Source organism: Cydia strobilella, chromosome 23, assembly GCF_947568885.1.
Source record: "Cydia strobilella chromosome 23, ilCydStro3.1, whole genome shotgun sequence".
Taxonomy (NCBI): Eukaryota; Metazoa; Arthropoda; class Insecta; order Lepidoptera; family Tortricidae; genus Cydia; species Cydia strobilella.
Genome location: NC_086063.1, coordinates 7,965,942 through 7,986,712, shown reverse-complemented (window position 1 = coordinate 7,986,712; position 20,771 = coordinate 7,965,942). Strand labels below are relative to the sequence as shown.

The 20,771-nt window shown below is 40.5% G+C and overlaps 1 protein-coding gene across 2 annotated transcripts in view; it reads left to right on the top strand.

Annotated features, from left to right (window-relative positions):
- The window catches only part of LOC134751884 (E3 ubiquitin-protein ligase CBL), a 137,732-nt gene that overhangs the window by 107,994 nt on the left and 8,967 nt on the right, over positions 1 to 20,771 (top strand). The window contains exons 10-11 of one of the 2 annotated variants that reach the window (XM_063687430.1): positions 19,081 to 19,327; positions 20,409 to 20,539. In XM_063687430.1, coding sequence (XP_063543500.1) covers positions 19,081 to 19,327; positions 20,409 to 20,539 — 378 coding nt within the window. Of the gene's footprint in view, positions 1 to 1,346; positions 5,957 to 19,080; positions 19,328 to 20,408; positions 20,540 to 20,771 lie in introns of those variants that run through there. The other variant, XM_063687429.1, reaches the window with a different exon arrangement.

Sequence of the window (20,771 nt, the reverse complement as noted above, 5' to 3'; positions counted from 1 at the left end):
CAAAGGGTAAAAATGGGACCCTATTACTAAGACTCCGCTGTCTGTCCGTCTGTCACTAGGCTGTATCTCATGAACCGTGATAGCTAGACAGTTGAAATTTTCACAGATAATGTATTTATGTTGCCGCTATAACAACAAATACTAAGAACAAAATAAAATAAATATTTAAATGGGGCTCCCATACAACAAACGTGATTTTTTTGCCATTTTTTGCGTAATGGTACGGAACCCTTCGTGCGCGAGTCCAACTCGCACTTGGCCGGTTTTTTTATCATTTTCAATTACTGCCTGGGTATGTGCCACTTGTCCAAATAAAATTGACTCAAGTATAAATTATACATGATAAAAAAAATAACCATTGTAAAACGAGCATTTAGTATCCGTTGATATCCGCCATTTCTTTTAGCTTTTTTAAAGCATGAAGCATTTTTGACGCCTCTTTTTTGGCATGACTAAATGTTGCTTGCCAATTCAGCGTTACGCTTTTATTTCGTGTCGTTTTCAATTTTGTTGAAATTAAAAATTACTGCTTTCGATTTTACTTTCTAAATGTAATTTAATTCATTATAGTTAAAAATAACATACGGTCAAGGATTTTTATTTCTGTCTCAGTTCGTATTTTATCACAATGACAATAATATGAGATCCCTAGCGGCTTTCTTAAGTCCCCGGCAAGCTCGGTCGAATTGCACCTTCCCATAAAAACGTAGTTTCGCTCTCATTTTAAAACTACGTGTTGGATTGTAATGAAACTTTGCACGTACGATGACATGAGGTATATTAAGGTCTGTAATTAGTTAATATAGCTCTAGTATATAAAACAAACGAAATAAAGCAAAAACAAGTTTTGTATAAAAAACAAATTCGCTATATTATATATTTTTTATTATATGGTATCTGAAGCTACATAAACTAATTACAGACATAGATATACCTTATCGTAACTACAAAGTTTCAGAGCAATCTAGCTAGTCGTTTTAAAATGAGAGCGTAACTACGTTTGTATGGAGAACCGAGCTTGCCGGGGACCATAGTGGAGAAGTATAAAGTGATACAAAAATAAAATTCCCCTACATTAAACATTTACAGTTTTAAATCACATTTACAATCGGGTCTATCGCGAATTTATTTTGTTACCTTTATTCGCGATAGACCCGATTGTAAATGTGATTTAATATGTGTTCAAAACGCGAAAGTTGCAAATGTTATATTTACAGTTTTGTTGAAAAAAGGCCCCTACTACATGTAGGGCAGGACCGTACATTTCCCTAAGGTCACAATAAAAGTCCCCAATTTTTTTCTGCATGGATTTCTAAGCCAATATCGTCTGTTTGTTTGTTTCGCAGAGACACGAGAGGAAATCACCGCATGCTTAGTGTTTGCACGTGTCTTTGTGTGTGCCGTTCGCAATCGCAATGTTACTTACATTCCATTCATTATTTTGTGTGAAACTTATCACGATTCGGAAAAAAAAATATCGAAATTTCATTTGTCAAATATTCATTTGTCCGAACGCTTTACAAATACGATAATTTTTGCAAAACTTGTGAAAAAGCATCTAGTGCAAGTAGTACATTATCAGGTGCCCGATTCAGACCTAACAACTTGTTACAGTTTTGATCTTATTTTGATACGACCTTAAAGATCACTCACTCATACAAAATGAAGTAAAGGTCGTGTGTGAGATGCGCGCCATTCACGCGCGCCGATCGTCAAGCTCGTATCAAAACCATAACTTGTTGTTAATAGGGGGTATTACTACAATGTTCTGCCACCAGAGTGCAGCACTAGCCCCTTTAGTAAACCATAGAGCAACTGTGCCTTTAACAGTTTTTTGACAAGGTTTCAGAGATAATAAAATATAACATTGATGCATCAAGGCGGTTTATTTACAGAGGACCTACCGGGAAACGCGAATCCGAAATTTCGCTATCTGCCTCTTTATCGCTCGAATATGCAAGTAACAAAGATGTTAGATAATGAAATTTCGATCTTCTAGTTTCGCGATAGACCCTCAGGTTGTGTGATTTGTGACCTTTCTGAAAACCGGTGTTTAAATGAAATGAAAGCATTTATTTCGGATACAAATAATCCATATTATGTTAGTAGTAACTTATATTAAATTATATTTAAAAAAAAATTGAATAAGATGCAATCGGTCAAATGAAACTTTAGAAAATGAAACTTCACACAAAAAATATCGAAGTCGTGATAGGTAACCATTAATGTGTCCTTCCTTAGAAAAGGGACCATAGCGAGCTTACGCTTTTAGAGACGCTGCAAATGCTTTACAACGTAATCGTCCTAACAATATGGTCCCTTTTCATTGAGAGCGACACATTGGGACTATTTTGTCGGCTGAACTTTAGTACATTGTCATAATTTGTTGATTGAAAGTCAATGGAGTTAAGTTAAATAGAGTTTAAAATGGCAAGGTTCTAAATGTGCTTTTAAGTATTCATGGGCCGATAAATCATTCCATTAATTGTATTAATTTATACACCGTGGTTTATTAATTTAGTAAAAGTTAATGGTTTTATATTTTTACCTAGAGAAATGCGTAAGAGAATGCTGGAAATAGAATCAGTCGATTTGAATATATCAATATCACAATATGATAATTTTGAAGCGTAGTGTCATTTTACGGTAATATTTGTGGCTTTTCATCACATAAGGGTCCTTATGATTCAAGTGCAATAAGGATGTTTCCATCTGAAATTCAAATAGAAATTCTGATAAAAAGGACCATATTGCAAATGAAGCATAAGGACCCTTCTCTGATGGAAACCCACATTTTAACATTTAAAGCGAAATACTAAATTAAATTACTTTCTATGAAAATTATTTAATTTGTGTTATTTCAAGTAGACACACCACTATTTAAACTATAAACCGAAATAAAATGAATAAATACGAAGGAAAAAATAATGACCAAAGCCTCCAGTGTCCAGAGCTGGATTCGAACCAGCGTCCGGTAAATAGACCGGACAGGTGTCTGAACCACTCTGCCATTCGGTCACGGTGGCATGGGTCGAAATTTCCAAGTATATAACAAATTTCCTGAAGGCTTGTGGCGCCCCCTGGGCATCCCTAAGGTAGAACAGTACGGTTCGACCTTCTAACCGAATCAAACTCATGTGATTAAGGGCTAGCGATAATTCGGGGTAGCGAATATTTTAAATAAAATAAATAAATAAATCATTTTTATTTCGAGTAACTTTTACAGACTCGTAGCTTGTGTTAGTATGTACTTATAGCTATTTTGTTATTAGCTTATAGTTATTATTTTCATAGTAAGTAATTTAATTTGTATTTAGTGTCGACACATTTAGTTTTCAATCGGGCAAGTCATAGATATATGAAAGGACTTAATTCCTATATCTATGGGGCAAGTCCTCTGTTGGTTTGTTAACAAACATGAAATCAAGATCTGTGTTTTTTGTGTAATTTCTATTTTTATATTAAATCTGGTGAAAAGAAACCACGGTGTATAAAAAATAGTAACATGAAATTTAAGCAAACGAATTAACATTATTGTATTTATTAATTTTGCACAAGTATTAGAGAATAAGTATTTTCTGTAAATACGTGTTACGGTTTAAACATACATTCATTTTCATTTAGTTTAGTATCATTAATTTATGAAAAAGTACTGATAATCATTATTATATTGCTTTTAGATAAACAGTGGCATAATTCTAAAAGTATTCTAATCAATTATTTTCGAAGTAAAGCTTGCGATTTAATTTTAAAATTTTGGCTTGACACATATATTTAGATATGTATTACTATATTACTATTTGTCAACTTACAAGCATCCCAATTGATATTCACTTTTTAAATTAAACATTAAACATTCTAGCAGAATACAATAAAAAATTACACTAAAACAAACAAAAATGAAGATATAAGTATAAATGGATGGGATGGAGTAAAAGTAGAATGACCCTCGATTTCTATTTTAGTATCGTTTGCATTCTGGGCGAAAAAAAACACAAAATCAAAACTCGTCCCTAAAAAAAAAAAACTGTTGAGTTACTAAAACACCGTAATTCAGAGGATTTTTTTATAAATTTATAATGTACACAATAGGGAACTCGTATCTGATCTATGCACGAAAATACCGTAATTCAGAAGCTTTTTAGGACATACGGTGAAATTGCGCTTATAATGCACACAATCGGGAACTCGTATCTGATCTACGCACCAAATACAGTAATTAAGAGGATTTTTAGGACATGCGGTAAATTGCGCTTGTAATGTACTTACACAATAGGGAACTCGTATCTGATCTATGCACGAAAATGCCGTAATTCAGAGGATTTTTAGGACATACGGTGAAATTGCGCTTATAATGTACACAATCGGGAACTCGTATCTGATCTATGCACCAAATACATCAGTAATTAAGTGGATTTTTTAGGACATGCGGTAAATTGCGCTTGTAATGTACTTACACAGTAGGGAACTATGGTCTATGTACCAAATACCGTAATTCAGAGTATTTTTTTAGGACAGGCGGTAAAATTGCCCTTACTTATAATGTACACAATAGGGAACTCGCATATGATCTATGCACCAAATACCGTAATTAAGAGGATTTTTTTAGGACATGCGGTGAAATAACGCTTATAATGTACACAATAGGGAACTCGTATCTGATCTATGCACGAAAATACCGTAATTCAGAGGATTTCTTTAGGACATGCGGTGAAATTGCGCTTATAATGTACGGTACAATAGGGAACTCGTATCTGATCTATGCACTAAATCCATACTAATATTATAAATGCGAAAGTCTGCCTGTCTGTCTGTCTTTCTGTCTGTGTGTTCCCTCTTCACGCTTAAACCGCTGAACCGATTTAGATGAAATTTGGCATAGAGATAGGTTGAGTCCCTGAGAAGGACATAGGATAGTTTTTATCCCGAAAATCATCCCTGAAGAAAGTAAAAAGCGGGGTGGAATTGAGATAATTAACGAAGTGCCTGCTAATTTGTGTGCATAATATGCTCAAATTTAGATTGCTATGAGATATTTTCCAGGCGCTATTCTTACTCTAGCTGCGGTTACTAAGTCCACGCAGACGAAGTCGCGGGCAAAAGCTAGTTATAATATAAAAATCGGCTCAGGTAGTCTCCTCGATGTTTTTAGGTGTATAAATTAGTCGCTTTTGTCATTATTATCCAAACTATTTTGTTTTTAGAGTTTTGAATGATTCACAGTTAGTTTCACTAGACTTATATTGACTTATATCGGGAGCTCACAAATAATACAAAAGGTAATCACGGTCTATATCCCGGTCAATATAAGTCTATTTTGTTTTTATTTTACAAAGTATTTAAATATTTATTTAAAATATTTTTAGAGTTATGCCAATGTTATATTTTACGTTTCAAGTCATTTTAAGCCTGCAGTTATGTTAAATGTACTTAATTTAGTTTTATATCGAATATACAGTATGAAAAGTAAGTTTTACTTCTTACATTAATTATATACAAATTATAAAATGATGATGAAATGATTAATATTAAATGATGCAATCGTGTAAGTATTATAATCAGGATAGGGTTTTTAACGGCGCGTAAATATAAATTTAAACTGATAAATATGTTTTTATTTTTATTATCATGGTACCGCCCACCATACAAAGTGCTAAGGGAGTTTGAATCTCTTCTTTCATTTGTTTGAAAAAAAATCGAGACAAAAGAAATGCTACTTTGTTTTAATAACGTTAAAGTTGAAATTTCATTGACACATCGTAATGTACAGCCAGCAATACTATTCGCTTAGCACTGCATACATTAGTTTTTTAGTACATTGGGCGCCACGAGGTTAGAATTGTGTAAGCTTTTTGCTGCATTTAAATTTTGGTCAGTTAACAGAAATTCCGAGTATTGTCAAAAGTATTTTATTTTTATTTTTGTGTAGTGATTAAAGGGCGCATTTTGTACTTAATGTACGTGTTTTTTTATTGACGGTTTTTAATGTTGATGCATGGTTTTTATCGTGAACTATAGCTTGTTAAGGTTCAATGTTTGACTAAAAATTTAAACCTAGATTTATACAATTATACTAAAAGTAATACTTGACAGTCCGTCGTTATCCGTGTGGTGTCGGGCGAGAATAGCACCACCCCCTTTCTTCTCGTGGGTGTCGTAAGAGGCGACTAAGGGATTACGGCTGAAGTGTGTCTTACGAAACACTAAGCCCCGAGACGCTGACACCTAGTCTCAAAAAAGAAGGAAAACTAATAATAAACCCGGATCTGGAGCCACCGTTTAGGCGCAAGCCAGGCACCTGCGGCCAAACCGGCACCACACGTACTGACTTGTCATTCCTGTGGAACATGTCGGGGAGGAGAGAGAGGGTGGTGCGGGTTCTGGGCAAGCCCGTGTTGCCATAAAGTCGTCTGTCCCAGGCGCAGCAACATCCGCGGAGAGGGCACTTCGCCCACCTGCCTTGCAGGGGGGAAACAACACGGGGAGTGGCAGTTACCGGTTATAAGTCCGCACGAATAGGCGTCGCATGTGCGGGCGCCAGGGGCCACTCCCGACAGTAGGAGGATCCATCGAAGATCCACTGATCAGTTACCGCCTGCTTTAAGTCGGGCAATCCTCGACCAATAAGGTACTGATCCGCCTCAGCGTTAATTTGTCCTGTCTGGGTGAACGGGACACAAGCTTTACGGCTGGACGTTGACGCTGTAACACCAACCACCTGCTCAGAATGGAAACAAAACTTTCAAAAGCGACAAAAATTCTTCCTTCATGCGCTACGCGACATGGAATGTCCGAACAATGAGGACAGGTTTTCCGAACACCTGCGAAAACTTTGATTGCGCGCAAGATCTGCGCAAAACTTACAATATTGACGCGGAACTCAACAGGTTAAACGTCGATATTGCAGCTTTACAGGAAACCAGGATTGAAGATGAGGGCTCTTTGCGCGAAGCTAATTACACTTTTTACTGGAAGGGCAAGAGTTCTTCGGAAACACGGGAGCATGGGGTAGGATTTGCGGTCCGTAATCATCTTCTTGATGCAATAGAGACACCTGTAGGTGTGTCTGAGCGCATCATGGTCTTGCGTCTTAATACGAAAAGCGGCTACGTCACTTTGATCTCCGCTTACGCACCGACGCTCAACTCCCAACCCGAGGCCAAGGACCGATTTTATGACCAGCTCGATGAACTAGTTCGCGGGGTGCGTTCATCCGATAGGCTTCACATTATGGGCGACTTTAACGCTAGGGTCGGCCAGGATAATACTGACTGGCCCGATTGCCTAGGTGCGCATGGTATAGGTAAGCTAAACGACAACGGACAACGACTGCTGGAGTTCTGCTCAAAATATCAACTGTGCGTCACCAATACATTTTTCAAAGGAAAATTAATGCGAAAAGTCTCCTGGATGCACCCTCGCTCAAAACACTGGCATCAGTTAGACCTTGCTCTTACCAGAAGGAGGGACCTGCGGGAAACGCTCCATACACGGACGTTCCATAGCGCCGATTGCGACACTGACCATAGTCTTGTTTCCACCAAGGTCCGATTAGTCCCAAAAAAAATACATTCGTCTAAGCCTCTTGGTCGAAGGAAGATCAATCTTTTTAAGACCCGGGACTTGGAGGCATTGGGGTTGTTTGGGGCTACGGTCCGCGACGAAATATCGGCATGGGACAGTTCCGTATCAGCGCAAGTCGAATGGGAAAAAATAAAGTCCCTTCTCACAGACACCGCAGGGAAAGTTTTTGGGTACCAGAAGGCAAAGTCACACGACTGGTTACTTGAAAATGAGGAGCACTTACTACCCCTTATTGACTTAAAACGGCAGGCTTTCTTAAACTTCCGTCTTAATCCTTGCGATGCTGCACGGGCAGAGCTCAAAAAGGCGAAAGCCTCACTCCAGCGTAGCTCTCGCTTCTATGCAAACGCATATTGGACAGAACTCTGTCAAGTAATTCAGACGTGTGCAGACGCAGGAAACATAGGCGGTGTTTACGAAGGCATTAAGCGAGCTCTTGGCCCTATTATAAAAAAGACGGCCCCTCTAAAGGAAGCTGACGGCTCTGTCATAACAAACAGCAGTCGCCAGATGGCAAGATGGGTGGAACATTACACCGGGCTCTACTCCTGTCCAGTCGACATTCAACCAGAAACTATGGGACTACTCCCGGTCCTGGATACTTGGCACGAGTTGGACTCCGCACCTACCATAGAGGAACTCCACCTGGCCGTCAAACAGCTTAAAAACGGTAAAAGTCCGGGCAAGGACGAAGTGTACACCGAAATCGTCAAGATTAAGTGCATCCTTCCCGTCCTTCACAACAACCTGACCAAATGTTGGGAACAGGGCTGCGTGCCTCAAGACATGCGCGACGCTAATATCGTCACTCTTTACAAAGGCAAAGGCGACCGCGGTGATTGCAATAATTACCGTGGAATATCCCTGCTTAGCATCGTCGGCAAAGCTTTTGCTAGGGCCACCTTGGCTAAACTACAAAAGCTAGCTGACCGCGTATATCCAGAGGCACAATGCGGCTTTCGGGCCCAACGGTCAACTGTCGATATGATATTTTCGCTTAGACAGTTACAGGAAAAGTGTAGGGAGCAAAAGAGTCCTGTAGTCGTAGCTTTTGTCGACCTTAACAAGGCCTTTGACACTGTGAGCAGAGAGGGGCTATTCTCGGTTCTTGTCAGTATTGGTTGCCCTCCAAAGCTCCTGAAGATAGTAAAATCATTCCACGAGGGTATGGAAGCCACAATCCTACACAACGGTGAAACATCTGCTCCCTTCGACGTCCGCCGAGGCGTTCGACAAGGTTGTGTATTGGCACCTACTCTCTTCGGAATATTCTTTTCTGTACTCTTGAAGGTTGCTTTTGGAGACGACCTACAGGGCATACACCTGTACACAAGATCCGACGGTCAGATGTATAACTTAACGAGGCTTAAGTCCAAACGCCATAGAGCGGACTTATTTGTAGACAGCCTTCTCTTCGCTGACGATGCTGCTTTCGTCGCTCACAGTGAGTCTCAGCTGCAGACAATCATGGACAAATTTTCAAAAGCCTGTGACCTCTTTTCCATGTCCATTAATGCCAAGAAAACCGTCATACTAGCGCAAGGGTGTTCAGCACAGCCAAAGATCATGCTTAACGGCGCGCCTCTAGAGGTGGTCAGCAAGTTTTGTTACCTTGGCTCGCTTGTATCGAGCAATCTCTCGCTTGACGCGGAGATCGACTCTCGCATCGGCAGAGCAGCCACTACGTTCGGGAGGCTCCGTGCAAGGGCTTGGGACAACAATCATCTCACGGTAAAAACGAAAATGCTTATTTACCAAGCGTGTGTCCTAAGCACACTTCTGTACGGAGCGGAATCCTGGACAACTTACGCAAAACAAGAACGCCGGCTGAACACCTTTCACATGCGCTGTCTGCGGAGCATACTTGGCATCACATGGAAGGATCGCGTGACAAACGAGTCTGTTCTAGGCCAGGCACAGCTCCCTAGTATCACAGCCATACTAAAGAAGAGACGACTGAGGTGGCTTGGGCATGTGCATCGTATGGAACGGACTCGTTTACCACGTCAAATCCTGCTAGGAGAGATCGCAGACGCAAAAAGACCGGTCGGGCGGCCAATGCTGCGCTTTAAAGATTGTGTCAAGCGTGATATGGTTGCCTTTAATATCCCATGCAACCAATGGCAGAAACTGGCCGAAGACCGACCCATGTGGCGTCGTGTTGTCCATGATGGCCAATCCAAGCACGACGATGCCTGGTTTACCTACTTGAAAGAAAAACGCTTGGGGCGCCACGAGCAGGCCTCCAACCCCCGCCCACCTGGGGGAGCATACACCTGCCGCGTGTGTGGACGAGGGATCCTCTCCCGCATAGGGCTACACAGCCACGAACGCAAGTGTCGTTACCGGGATGCTGCTTAAAACATCTGGCACAGATGAAAAGGCCTATTATTATTAATACTTGACAGTTATCGGTATAGACGATAGTATTCCTTAAGCATAAATTTTCAATACGAACTATTAAAAACAATAGAAAAATGCCAAGTAAATGTTATAACAAAGTCGCATTGACGACTTAAAATAACACTTTTACAGAATACCAGTAATACAACCTGATAAATCAAATTAAAATCTATAGCACGAAATATAAGGTAAAAAATATTGTACGATTCGTGGGTTCGTTTTTACGATGAAAAAATAGCCAAAACTAAAGAAACTACTTATATTTTTAAAGAGAGCGGTACATCCACAAAAAACTAGCATAAAGGGACGTGCGGAGAGTGCAACAGCTTGTATCGACTACTTTAAAATTGCTTTAGTGCGGTAAACTATCGGGGCCGCTCCCGCGCACCCCCGCCTTCCCCGTGCGTCCCCTAGCTTTAACAAACGTAAAACTGGTATTTAAAACTTATATCTAATTGCGTCGCTCACATGCCCCACCCCAGTGCTGCCCTAGCAGCACTCTTCTCCTATAGGTATTCGAGCGACGCGTGCGGCGGATCGGGTTAGGACACCCGATTTCGTCCTTATTTTAACCATTCTGGTTCGCCCGTCTCTTCCTGGTAATGTCTGTTCGATAATGCCTCGCGGCCAGATGTTACGGGGCCCATCAGGGTCGACAATAAGGACTAGGTCTCCCACTTGCAAGGGCCTCTGCTCCTTATTCCATTTTTGTCGCGGTAACAAATCGGGTAACACTTCTCTGACCCAACGTTTCCAATATAGATCGGCAAGCCTCTGTGCAATTCGCCATTGTTTTCTAAGAAAAAACTCGGAGTTATCGAAAATGCCCATTTGAGGTAATTTTGACGATGAGCCCAAAAGAAAATGGTTTGGTGTCAAGGTCACTGCACTTCCGGCTTCTACAGAGACGTGTGTTAGAGGTCGATTGTTAATCATATTTTCCACCTCGGCGAGTAACGTATTATATGTCTCTTCTCTGGGTGCACGTTCCTTCAGGACGATTTTCAGCGAGCTCTTTACGCTTCTTATTAGGCGCTCCCATGCCCCACCCCAGTGTGGGCTAGCGGCGGGGATAAACGTCCATTTGGTCCCATTATTTATGGCAGCGTTACGAACCTCGTCATTATTTTTCAGTTCCTGAAGTGCCCTTTTCAGCTCGACGTCGGCTCCACGAAGATTCGTACCGTTGTCAGAAAATATTTGCTGAGGCCATCCCCTCCTCGCGGCCATACGACGGAGTGCCATAATTAAGGCATCGGTCGTCAAGGAAGCAACGGTTTCCAAATGAATAGCCCTAACGGTTAAGCATGTAAAAATTACGCCGTACCTCTTCTCTCGCCTTCTCCCAATAGCCACTTCTTGGGGGCCGAACAGGTCTATTCCGCAGAAGGTGAACGGTCGCTGGTGATGAGCCATCCTTGCTTCAGGTAAGTTACCCATTCTGGGAATTTCAGGTCGGCTTTTCTTTATTCTGCAGACCATACATTTAGATGCAATATTTTTAACCGTAGGGCGTAATTTAATAATCCAATATTTTTGTTTAAGGTTATTCACCACAGTCTCTTGATTCTGATGAGCAGCGCTGACATGGTAAGACTTCACAATCAATCTAGTTATGTAATCTTTTCCATCTAGGATTATTGGCCTTTTTGTTTCAGGTGACACATCGGCAGCAGCATCAATTCGGCCCCCGACGCGCAGGACTCCGTGCTCATCAAGGTAAGGTGATAAGGTAAGTAGCTTACTACTTTTTTCTAGGTATTTTCCTTGTTTCAGGATTTTAATTTCGTCACTAAACGACTGGGCCTGTGATTGTCTTATCAGCAGGCGCTCGGCTTCCTCCATTGCCTCGTAATTATTATTATCGGTAAGTTTTCGACATCTTTTTATAAATATCAAAACAGCGTGAGTACTTCGAAGCAGGCGCAACCAAGATGAAAATCGCGTAGGCTCAGGCACAGGTAAGTCATTATACTCATTATTTACCATTTGTACAATGTTAACACACTCTAATTCATTGTCATTTATTGCAGGTTGTAAACAATCCGTCGGCCAAGTGCGCTCATTATCGTATAAGAAAACCGGTCCGTGTAGCCATTGATTTTGCAGAATAGATACATCATACGCCTCTCTTGTTCCTACGTCCGCTACATTTAGGTGCGTAGGGACGTACCTCCACTCGTCACTGCAGGTAAGTTCATCTATTTCGCCTAAGCGATTAGCTATGTACGGCTTATAAGTGCGACATTTGTTTCTGATCCAGTGTAAAGTCGTAGATGAGTCACTCCAGAATATTTTGCGATTAGGTTTTATTTTATGCTCCTTTATTATAGTGTCAGCCAGTCTAGCAGCTAGGACAGCAGAATTCAGTTCAAGTCGCGGAATTGACGTAATTTTATTTTGCGAAATTCGGCACTTACTTGCCACAAATGCAACGTACACATGAGCGTTGCTTTCCCAGCGCCAGTACGCGACGGCACACATAGCTTTGGCAGACGCATCACAAAACAAGTGCAATTGTAGATTCGTATAGCTTGCAGCGGGCGATGTTTCTATGTTCAGCGGTTGAATCGGCGCGGGCGCGCCATCCTTGTCTCGCTCACTAGAATATGTACCGGCCGCCGCGATCGAGTCTGTCTCCTTCGCTCCCGTTATTCCCATATGCGCTGCGTTATAATAAAATCTCGGCAGCCGTATGTTACGTAATGATTGTAAACAACTTATCCAATTGCACCATTTTTCATATATTTTGTTAGGTATCTCCGTATCCCAATCTATGTTTTCTTGCCAACATAATTGTAGAATCATTTTGCCATTTACAGTGAACGGAGACAAAAATCCATAGACGTCAAATATGGACATAACAACTCGTAAAATGTCCCGTTTTGTCGGTATTTGTGTTCCGTTGATAATATTTTCAGGAATTTTCTTAAATGAAACGTCAAAACCCAGTACATCTTCATGTGGAAACCAGATTAAGCCGAGAGTTCGTTCGCTTTCGTATTGTTCTCCGGTTTTAAACTTTACAGCCGCTTCGCCGAGAGTTGATTTTGGCATGGACTCGAGAACTTGTTTACTATTAGAAGTCCAGTTACGTAATTCGAAGCCACCTTGCTGATGAATTGATTTTATATCTCTTATCAACTCAATAGCGGTTTTTTCGTCTGGCAGGCTGTCTATATAATCGTCCACATAGTGTTGGTTGTATATAGCTTCGCAGGCAGGTAACATCGTCGGCTCGAAACGTTGAGCGTTCTTGTTTTTTATATATTGGGCTACGAAGGGGCTACAGTTAGCACCGAATATTAACGAAGTCATGGCATAGGTTTTCACTGGTCCCTTAGGGTCGCTTCGGTATAAAAACCGTAGTGCATTTTGGTCCTCTTCTCTGATTTTGACGCGTAAGAACATATCTTTAATGTCGGCAGTTACACCAATCCTTTGCTCTCGGAACCGCAACATTATTCCAAATAGTGACCTCAGTAGGTCGGGGCCCTTAAGTAGGTAATGGTTTAGCGACACTCCATTAGTTTCAGCGGCGCAGTCAAAAACCAGCCGGAGGCGTTTCTTATTTTTATTATCCACTCCAAAATGTGGTAAGTACCATGTTTTGCTAGTTACTGTAGTATCTTTCAACTCTTGTGCGTAGTCATTTTCAAACAGGTGCTGGACGCGCTCATTGTATCTCTCTCTATAGCCATCACATTTTTCCATCTTGCGCTCGACTCCCTTAAGGCGCGACGTTGCGTGAGGAAAAGAGTCAGGTAATTCACACTGTTCATTCTTCCAGGGGAGTCCAACGTGCCACCGCCCATCGACAAGTTTAGAAGTGTTGTCAAGTTTTTCTACGGCGCATACGTCGTTATAGTTCTCACGGGGTTTGCTAGTTACGCCCAGTGAGTCATACATAAAAGAACGACGTACTTCTTCATGTAGGTCTTGCAGCAGCCGTTTGTTCTCTGTCGCGTCATCGGTGACGTCATTATTGCAGATAAACAGTGTTGAGTGCAGCGCGGGCGCAGCTGACGTCATACGGGCGGGAGCTCTTCCGTGTATGCACCAACCAAGAGGTGTGCGTGTGGCACAGGGCTCGTCAGGACTACCAACAACGATTTCCAATGGTAACTGCAAGTGGTAGTAGTCTTGGCCTATCAGTATTTCTGGTTTTAAGTTTTCACTACAGAAATTATTTTTGAGTCCTTGTAAATGAGTAAATTTATCACAGTTTACTAAGTTCATGTTATTATAGTTCGGTAGGTCAAGGTCATCGACACTTTGCGCGGTAAGCGTAAACTTTTGTCCATTATTATTAGATATAGTTATATCCACGAGATAAGATTCGCACACTAGCTCAGAGTTCTTAAACGCGCCACGCACACGCATGCACTCGCGACGGCCGCGCACCCCCACCCGTTTGGCAAGGTTTGCGCTTATCATACTAAACGAGCTGCCGTCGTCAAGCAAACAGCTAGTGCTAATCACACCGCAAGGTCCATGGATTTTTATAGGCACTGCTTTTAATAAGCCCCTTTGAGTAGTGGATGAGTTAATGTGCGTCACTATTTCCGTTTTGGGCTCGGCTTCAATCTCGGTCACTTGCACTGTACTATTATTGTCCTCATTTTGTGTCTCATTAGGTATAAAATGCAATAACCGATGATGCGCTAATCCACAGTTGTTTACATCGCAGGCGGCTGCGGGACAAGTGTTTCGGTCGTGATGCGATAACAAACACTTGTAGCATAAACCGCGGCGTTTAACGTATTGCCAGCGATCTTTGCGTAAAGATTTTTTAAACTTTTTACACTGCGGCAAGTCATGTTTAGCTATTTTACAATAACGGCACATAGGTTCATTTTGTCCACTTTGCACTAATACGGTATGCGCGTTATAGTCATTCTTATCGTGATATTTATTACGTTTAAAATTGTCCGGACGTGTGTTTAGTAATGTAGCACTGCAAGTAGACACTTTGAGCGCTTCTTCGTGAAGAAAATCAGCCAATAAGTCGAATCTAGACGTAGTTCCTTCGGTGATGCGTTGATAACTATAGTCGCCCCATTTTGATAACAATATAGTAGGCAGTTTCGACAACACAATAGTGACTAGACTCATTCCTTGTAGGTATTCTTCACGTTTTAGGGCACGTACGGCAGCGACGTAATTTCTTATTTTATTCGAAAACACAATGATTTCTTTGTGATAATCAGGGGTCATTGTGCCTAATCGTTTGATGTCGTAGACGATCCGGGATAATATGACGTCAGGGTTCCCGAATTGTAACTCCAAGGTTGAAATTAGTATTTCTGGAGATGTGGTACTGATAAGTAGGGCATTCACTGCGTCCTTGGCGGGTCCACGAAGGCATTTCCTTAGGCGCCATAGGTTCTCACTATCGCTAAATTTGCAGACTCGGGTAGACTCGTCGAATGCAGATTTAAATTGAAGCCACTCCATAGGGTCTCCAGAAAATATTGGTAACTCTTTAGGTGTGCTGATGCGGCTTAGCAAATTAGAATTGTTGTTTTGGTTGCAAACAGAAGTGGACATCATATCCTTAAGTACACAGGCTAACTGTTGAATTGGACCATCGGTGCCGGAATCCATGACGGCCGGCGGGCGCAGCATGCCTGAAGATTGACCTTGATTAGCGGCGTGCTGCGATTCCAACTCTAAATTACTGCGTTCTACCCACTTAGCAACCTCACTTCGATTATCGGTTTCCGACTGTGGACTGTATTCTTCTTCTAATTCGGCAAGGTCCGCTTCTAAGCGTTTATCGATAAGCTGCATTTCTATTCGTGCTTTCTTCTCGGCCGCCTCCAGTTCCAACTTCTTTCTACGAGCCTCGATGGTAGATGTAGACGATTTCCGGGACAAACACTTAAGGGAGCCGGGTGTTTCGGACTTTGTACTTCGGGCTTTTAACACTATTGTTTTATCAGGTTGCACTGTTTGTGATTTCTTTTCGACCGACTCTAATTCCAGCTTTTTGCGAGCCCCCGTAGAAGCTGTAAAAGATCTCTCGGACACAGGTTTATGGGAGCCGGGCATCACTTCCACTTTAAACATCTCGGATTTCACACTTCGTACTTCCAATAACTTGTCCGGCTGCAATTCAGCTTCATTTTTAGCTGCACTCGTATTTGGCTCACTTTGAACGGCTTCAAAAGCTTCCTTTCTCTCCTGTTCTCTTCTTAGAGCTCCACGAGTTTTGACCATTATTTTCGACGGCGGCGTGGTGAACATCAGGATCCGGTTCGAAGACCACTTTGTACGATTCGTGGGTTCGTTTTTACGATGAAAAAATAGCCAAAACTAAAGAAACTACTTATATTTTTAAAGAGAGCGGTACATCCACAAAAAACTAGCATAAAGGGACGTGCGGAGAGTGCAACAGCTTGTATCGACTACTTTAAAATTGCTTTAGTGCGGTAAACTATCGGGGCCGCTCCCGCGCACCCCCGCCTTCCCCGTGCGTCCCCTAGCTTTAACAAACGTAAAACTGGTATTTAAAACTTATATCTAATTGCGTCGCTCACAAATATTTTATTATATTTAACTTGGTGATAAAAAAAACCTGCAGTTGAACTTCGCTGAAATCGAACTATTAATTAATTATTTGTGATACGGTTACGACTCACGCTTTACCATTTCTCAACGTTTATTTAAAAAAGCCTTAACTTGTTCACGATAACGTGCATTTTTATTTGTATCCCAATGTAAAATTACTTAAATAATGTTTATTGATGTAATTGATTTTATTTATTGTAAGTTTTTGACGTTGACAATTATACGCTTGGTAAATTCGCTTTGTGTTTTTATTTTCGGCTTATTATTATTTTTTAAATGCCATGTTTGTCGCTCAACAGTAAGACCAGGGGCCCGTTTATCAAAAGCTTGTAGCTTGTAATACAAGTGGAAGTCCCTTTTCGACAGCTCTTGTTAGAAAGGGACTTCCACTTGTATTACAAGCTACAAGCTTTTGATAAATGGGCCCCTGATTGTATCGATTAGTTACGATCTTCAAGTTGGTTGAATAATTTGTCAGATCTCTCAGATTACAATCAAAACTCACCAATTACTAAATAATAAAACAAAAATCAACCTTATTTTGGTACTAATATTCACTATGGTTATGAACTTGTGTTGATAATTAAATTAGTGAGTTAAAAGCTGTCAAAAAGTGAGTTCCGCTTGTAGCTTGTAATACAAGTGGAAGTCCCTTTTTGACAGCTTTTGTTAGAAAGGGACTTCCACTTGTATTACAAGCTACAAGCTTTTGATAAATGGGCCCCTGATTGTATCGATTAGTTACGATCTTCAAGTTGGTTGAATAATTTGTCAGATCTCTCAGATTACAATCAAAACTCACCAATTACTAAATAATAAAACAAAAATCAACCTTATTTTGGTACTAATATTCACTATGGTTATGAACTTGTGTTGGTAATTAAATTAGTGAGTTTTGGTTGTCATTGAAACGTCGCTTTTGAGACTAACATATCACACCTATAACAAGTCCCGATCAAATTCGCAACCTGTAGTCAAACTAAGAAAAACGCTAGTCACAGTTTTTGTTTATTTAGATAAAGATAGTTTATTATTCAAGTAGGCATATTATGCGCGTATGAACGTCAGATAAAGCTACGCCGGCTCTAACCCTACACCTCTGCCTCGAGAAGATTTAAATTTAATCACGTGAGTAAAGTTTAGTATCAATTTATAATTTCATACGGTAAAATTGTCATTAAGGTTATCCAGTTCATATTAATTTCATTGTTTATTGTTTAGGTATGTATTTAATGTGCAAACTTTGAATAAAAATGTTTGTATTATAAAGGTACACTATTTTATCATAATACCTACAGGTAATATATAACCTGCTACAATTTGTGATATTTAAAATGAAGTAGAAAACAGTTGATAATTTTATTTTGTTAATAAAGGACATCTCTAAAAAATATAATAAAATTGGATCATTTTGAAACACAAAGTTTACTTGCTAATTTTAGTTGCGTTGTTTTTAGGTGCATTTACTAGAAGGTCTACTTTGTTGGGAAAGTGACGCGTATGGCAGTTATCTTAATACCCAAATTCATAAAACTTTCCAGGCCTGATTTAGTTAAATTGTTTTATCCCTTTCTTACAAATACATAAGTCAAAATGACAGATAAAGACAAACGGTACACAGCTAATTCAGGCCAGTAACGCGTTTATGAATAACGCCAATTACCTGCAAAAATCTGTATTATGCTGTTACTGTTGAATTTTAAGCTAAGTTATTAAACGTTATTATGCCAAATATTAGCTTCATAGCTTTGTCAGAAGTGTTAAAAAATAGCGTTTCGTATGCGACATTTTACTGCCCCTTTACTTTTGTATTGTTCAGTGCTTATTTTTCATGTCGTTTTCATCATGTTTGTGCTTGTGTGGCATGCTTTGAGCATGTAGATATGTGCTTGCAAAATGAAAGTAAGTTTTTATCGTTTTTGTTTTTGGCTTTTATTTATTTTAAATGGCTTCGTTTAAATGATAAATTATAATAATTACAATTTTGATTAGGTATTAAATACGCAAATATTTTAAAGTCATTATTGATATGGTTAAAAATCATACTTCGTAACAATTTTTGTCAAAGTTTACGCGATCGTCGAGAGTAGTTGAAAAATGCCTACTTTATAATAATATGCATAGCAAATCTTTAGTACCCTAAAGATTTGCTATGAATATTTTTTTACCAAATGCAATTCTCGTTTTTTCTAACATAGAATGTATACAATGAACATATTTTTGTTATTGAGTTATTTTTGGGCTTAATTCGTGAAGTGGTTACAGGTTAAGAAGGATGTATACCTAACTAAGTAAGCCAGGGTATACTTTTGAGAAAATGAGTCAATTGTAGTAAAATTCACCAAAAAAAATTTCAGCCGTCTAAGAAGCCTAAATGGGATTTAATGGTCTCTCGAAGATCCGCCACCGTATCTCCAAAGAGCTGCATGCGGCTCGCGAGCTTACCTTTTTTTATGCAATCGTTCCTTTTATTGAGACGAGATATAGAGTATATGTCAACAACTCCCACTTCTTCCTTAGGATTGGTCAGAGTTCAACGCGGCTCTTTCCTCCATCGCGGCCCTCCGGCCCCTGCGCTCCCCCGTGGCGTCCCCGCGGCACTCCCCGCGCGCGGCGCGCAAGGCCCCGGCGCCCGCGCACGCGCACGAGAACGCGTACGGGGAGCTGCGCGCGCCGCCGCTCCCGCCGCGCAAGAGCCTGTCGCCCGGCGACCGCGGCATGGCGGCCGCCACCAGCGTGCAGGACATCGCGCTCGCTAGTGCACAAGGTGAGACACGACAATTAGCTCCATGCATGAATTTATTTTTATTTTTGGATTCATAATTTATATCGTTGGAACACCGGAAATGATAAAAATACTTTTGTAAACGTTAACATTATTTTATTAAAAAATATTTAAAATGTTGAAAATTTTTGAGCGGTTGAAACGCTCATAATTTTTGGCGCGAATTCGACAGAGCGTGATGACGTCACACGTTGGGCGGCCCAACTGACGTTTGCTACTAATGACACTAATCTGTCGAACGCGTGACGTCACGTGGCGTTTCGAGCGTTTCGCTCACTAGCTTTTCGCGGGCAAATTTTTGTACTTTTTATTTATAATTTTAAGCAATTAAATGGTAATTTAAAAACGGAAATGCATTTGTAACATGATATAACGGTAACAAACATCCGAATAAAACGTATTTCGTTCAAATATAAACTTCATGCATGAGGCTAATTCAACATATAGAGTACCCCGTGAGTGTCCCCGACGTGGAGGATGCGCTATACGCGCTCCAGCGCCCTATAGCCAGTGTGTGTATGTGGTGCGCTGCGCGCGCTCCAATACCTAGCGCCTTCAACGCCCTCGTTCTAAAATTATTTCATAATTTATTTATTTATTAAAAGTACATGCATTACAAATTATGTCCAAGCCGTTTACTTACATACTGAAACTAGGTAGTACGTTGTCAAATAAAAATAAAACATAATAAGAAGGCAGAAGGAATAAAATATACCTCACATCATACCTACAGGTCGTCTTGCATGCGTTTTTTGTACCTGGCGCCTTCGGCATTATGATACTCAAAGCGCCCCTACGATACCGTAGTGCACACACTTATTAATAACAGCGAAATATTGTTTTAATTATCTAGTACCGAACAGCACAAATAAAATCTCATATAAGTATAAATTTAATATTGTCTTCGGTTACCGCGATAGTTACTCGTGAAATAAAACTGAAAACGGATTATATCGCGTATATTGAATTTATAATACATCCCGACGTTTCGAACCCTTTACAGCGTTCGTGGTCAACGGGTTTGATAAATTTATCATAATTTTGTTTCCTTTTAATCACTAAGGTCCTTCACACATTGCGGAGCCGAGAAGAAGATCCTCATTAGAACCTGAACCAGACTCGAGACATCGGCTGACCTCCATCATCACGGGGTCCACGGAAACTATTACTGGCATCATTGACACGAGGCACGAGGTGAGTTCGAAATATTTGTAGTATTACGTACGTAGGTCTTTCACACATTGCAGAGCCGAGGAGAAGATCGAGGGAATATTTTGACTTTGACTTACTTCATTGAGTTGAGACATTATCACAGCGAACTTCCTCGAAGCCCAAGATAAAACGGAGACCATCGCTAAATAAATAAAATCGTCAATAAAAAACAATGGCGCATTGTTAACGTTATCAAATCTCATCAGCAATTAAA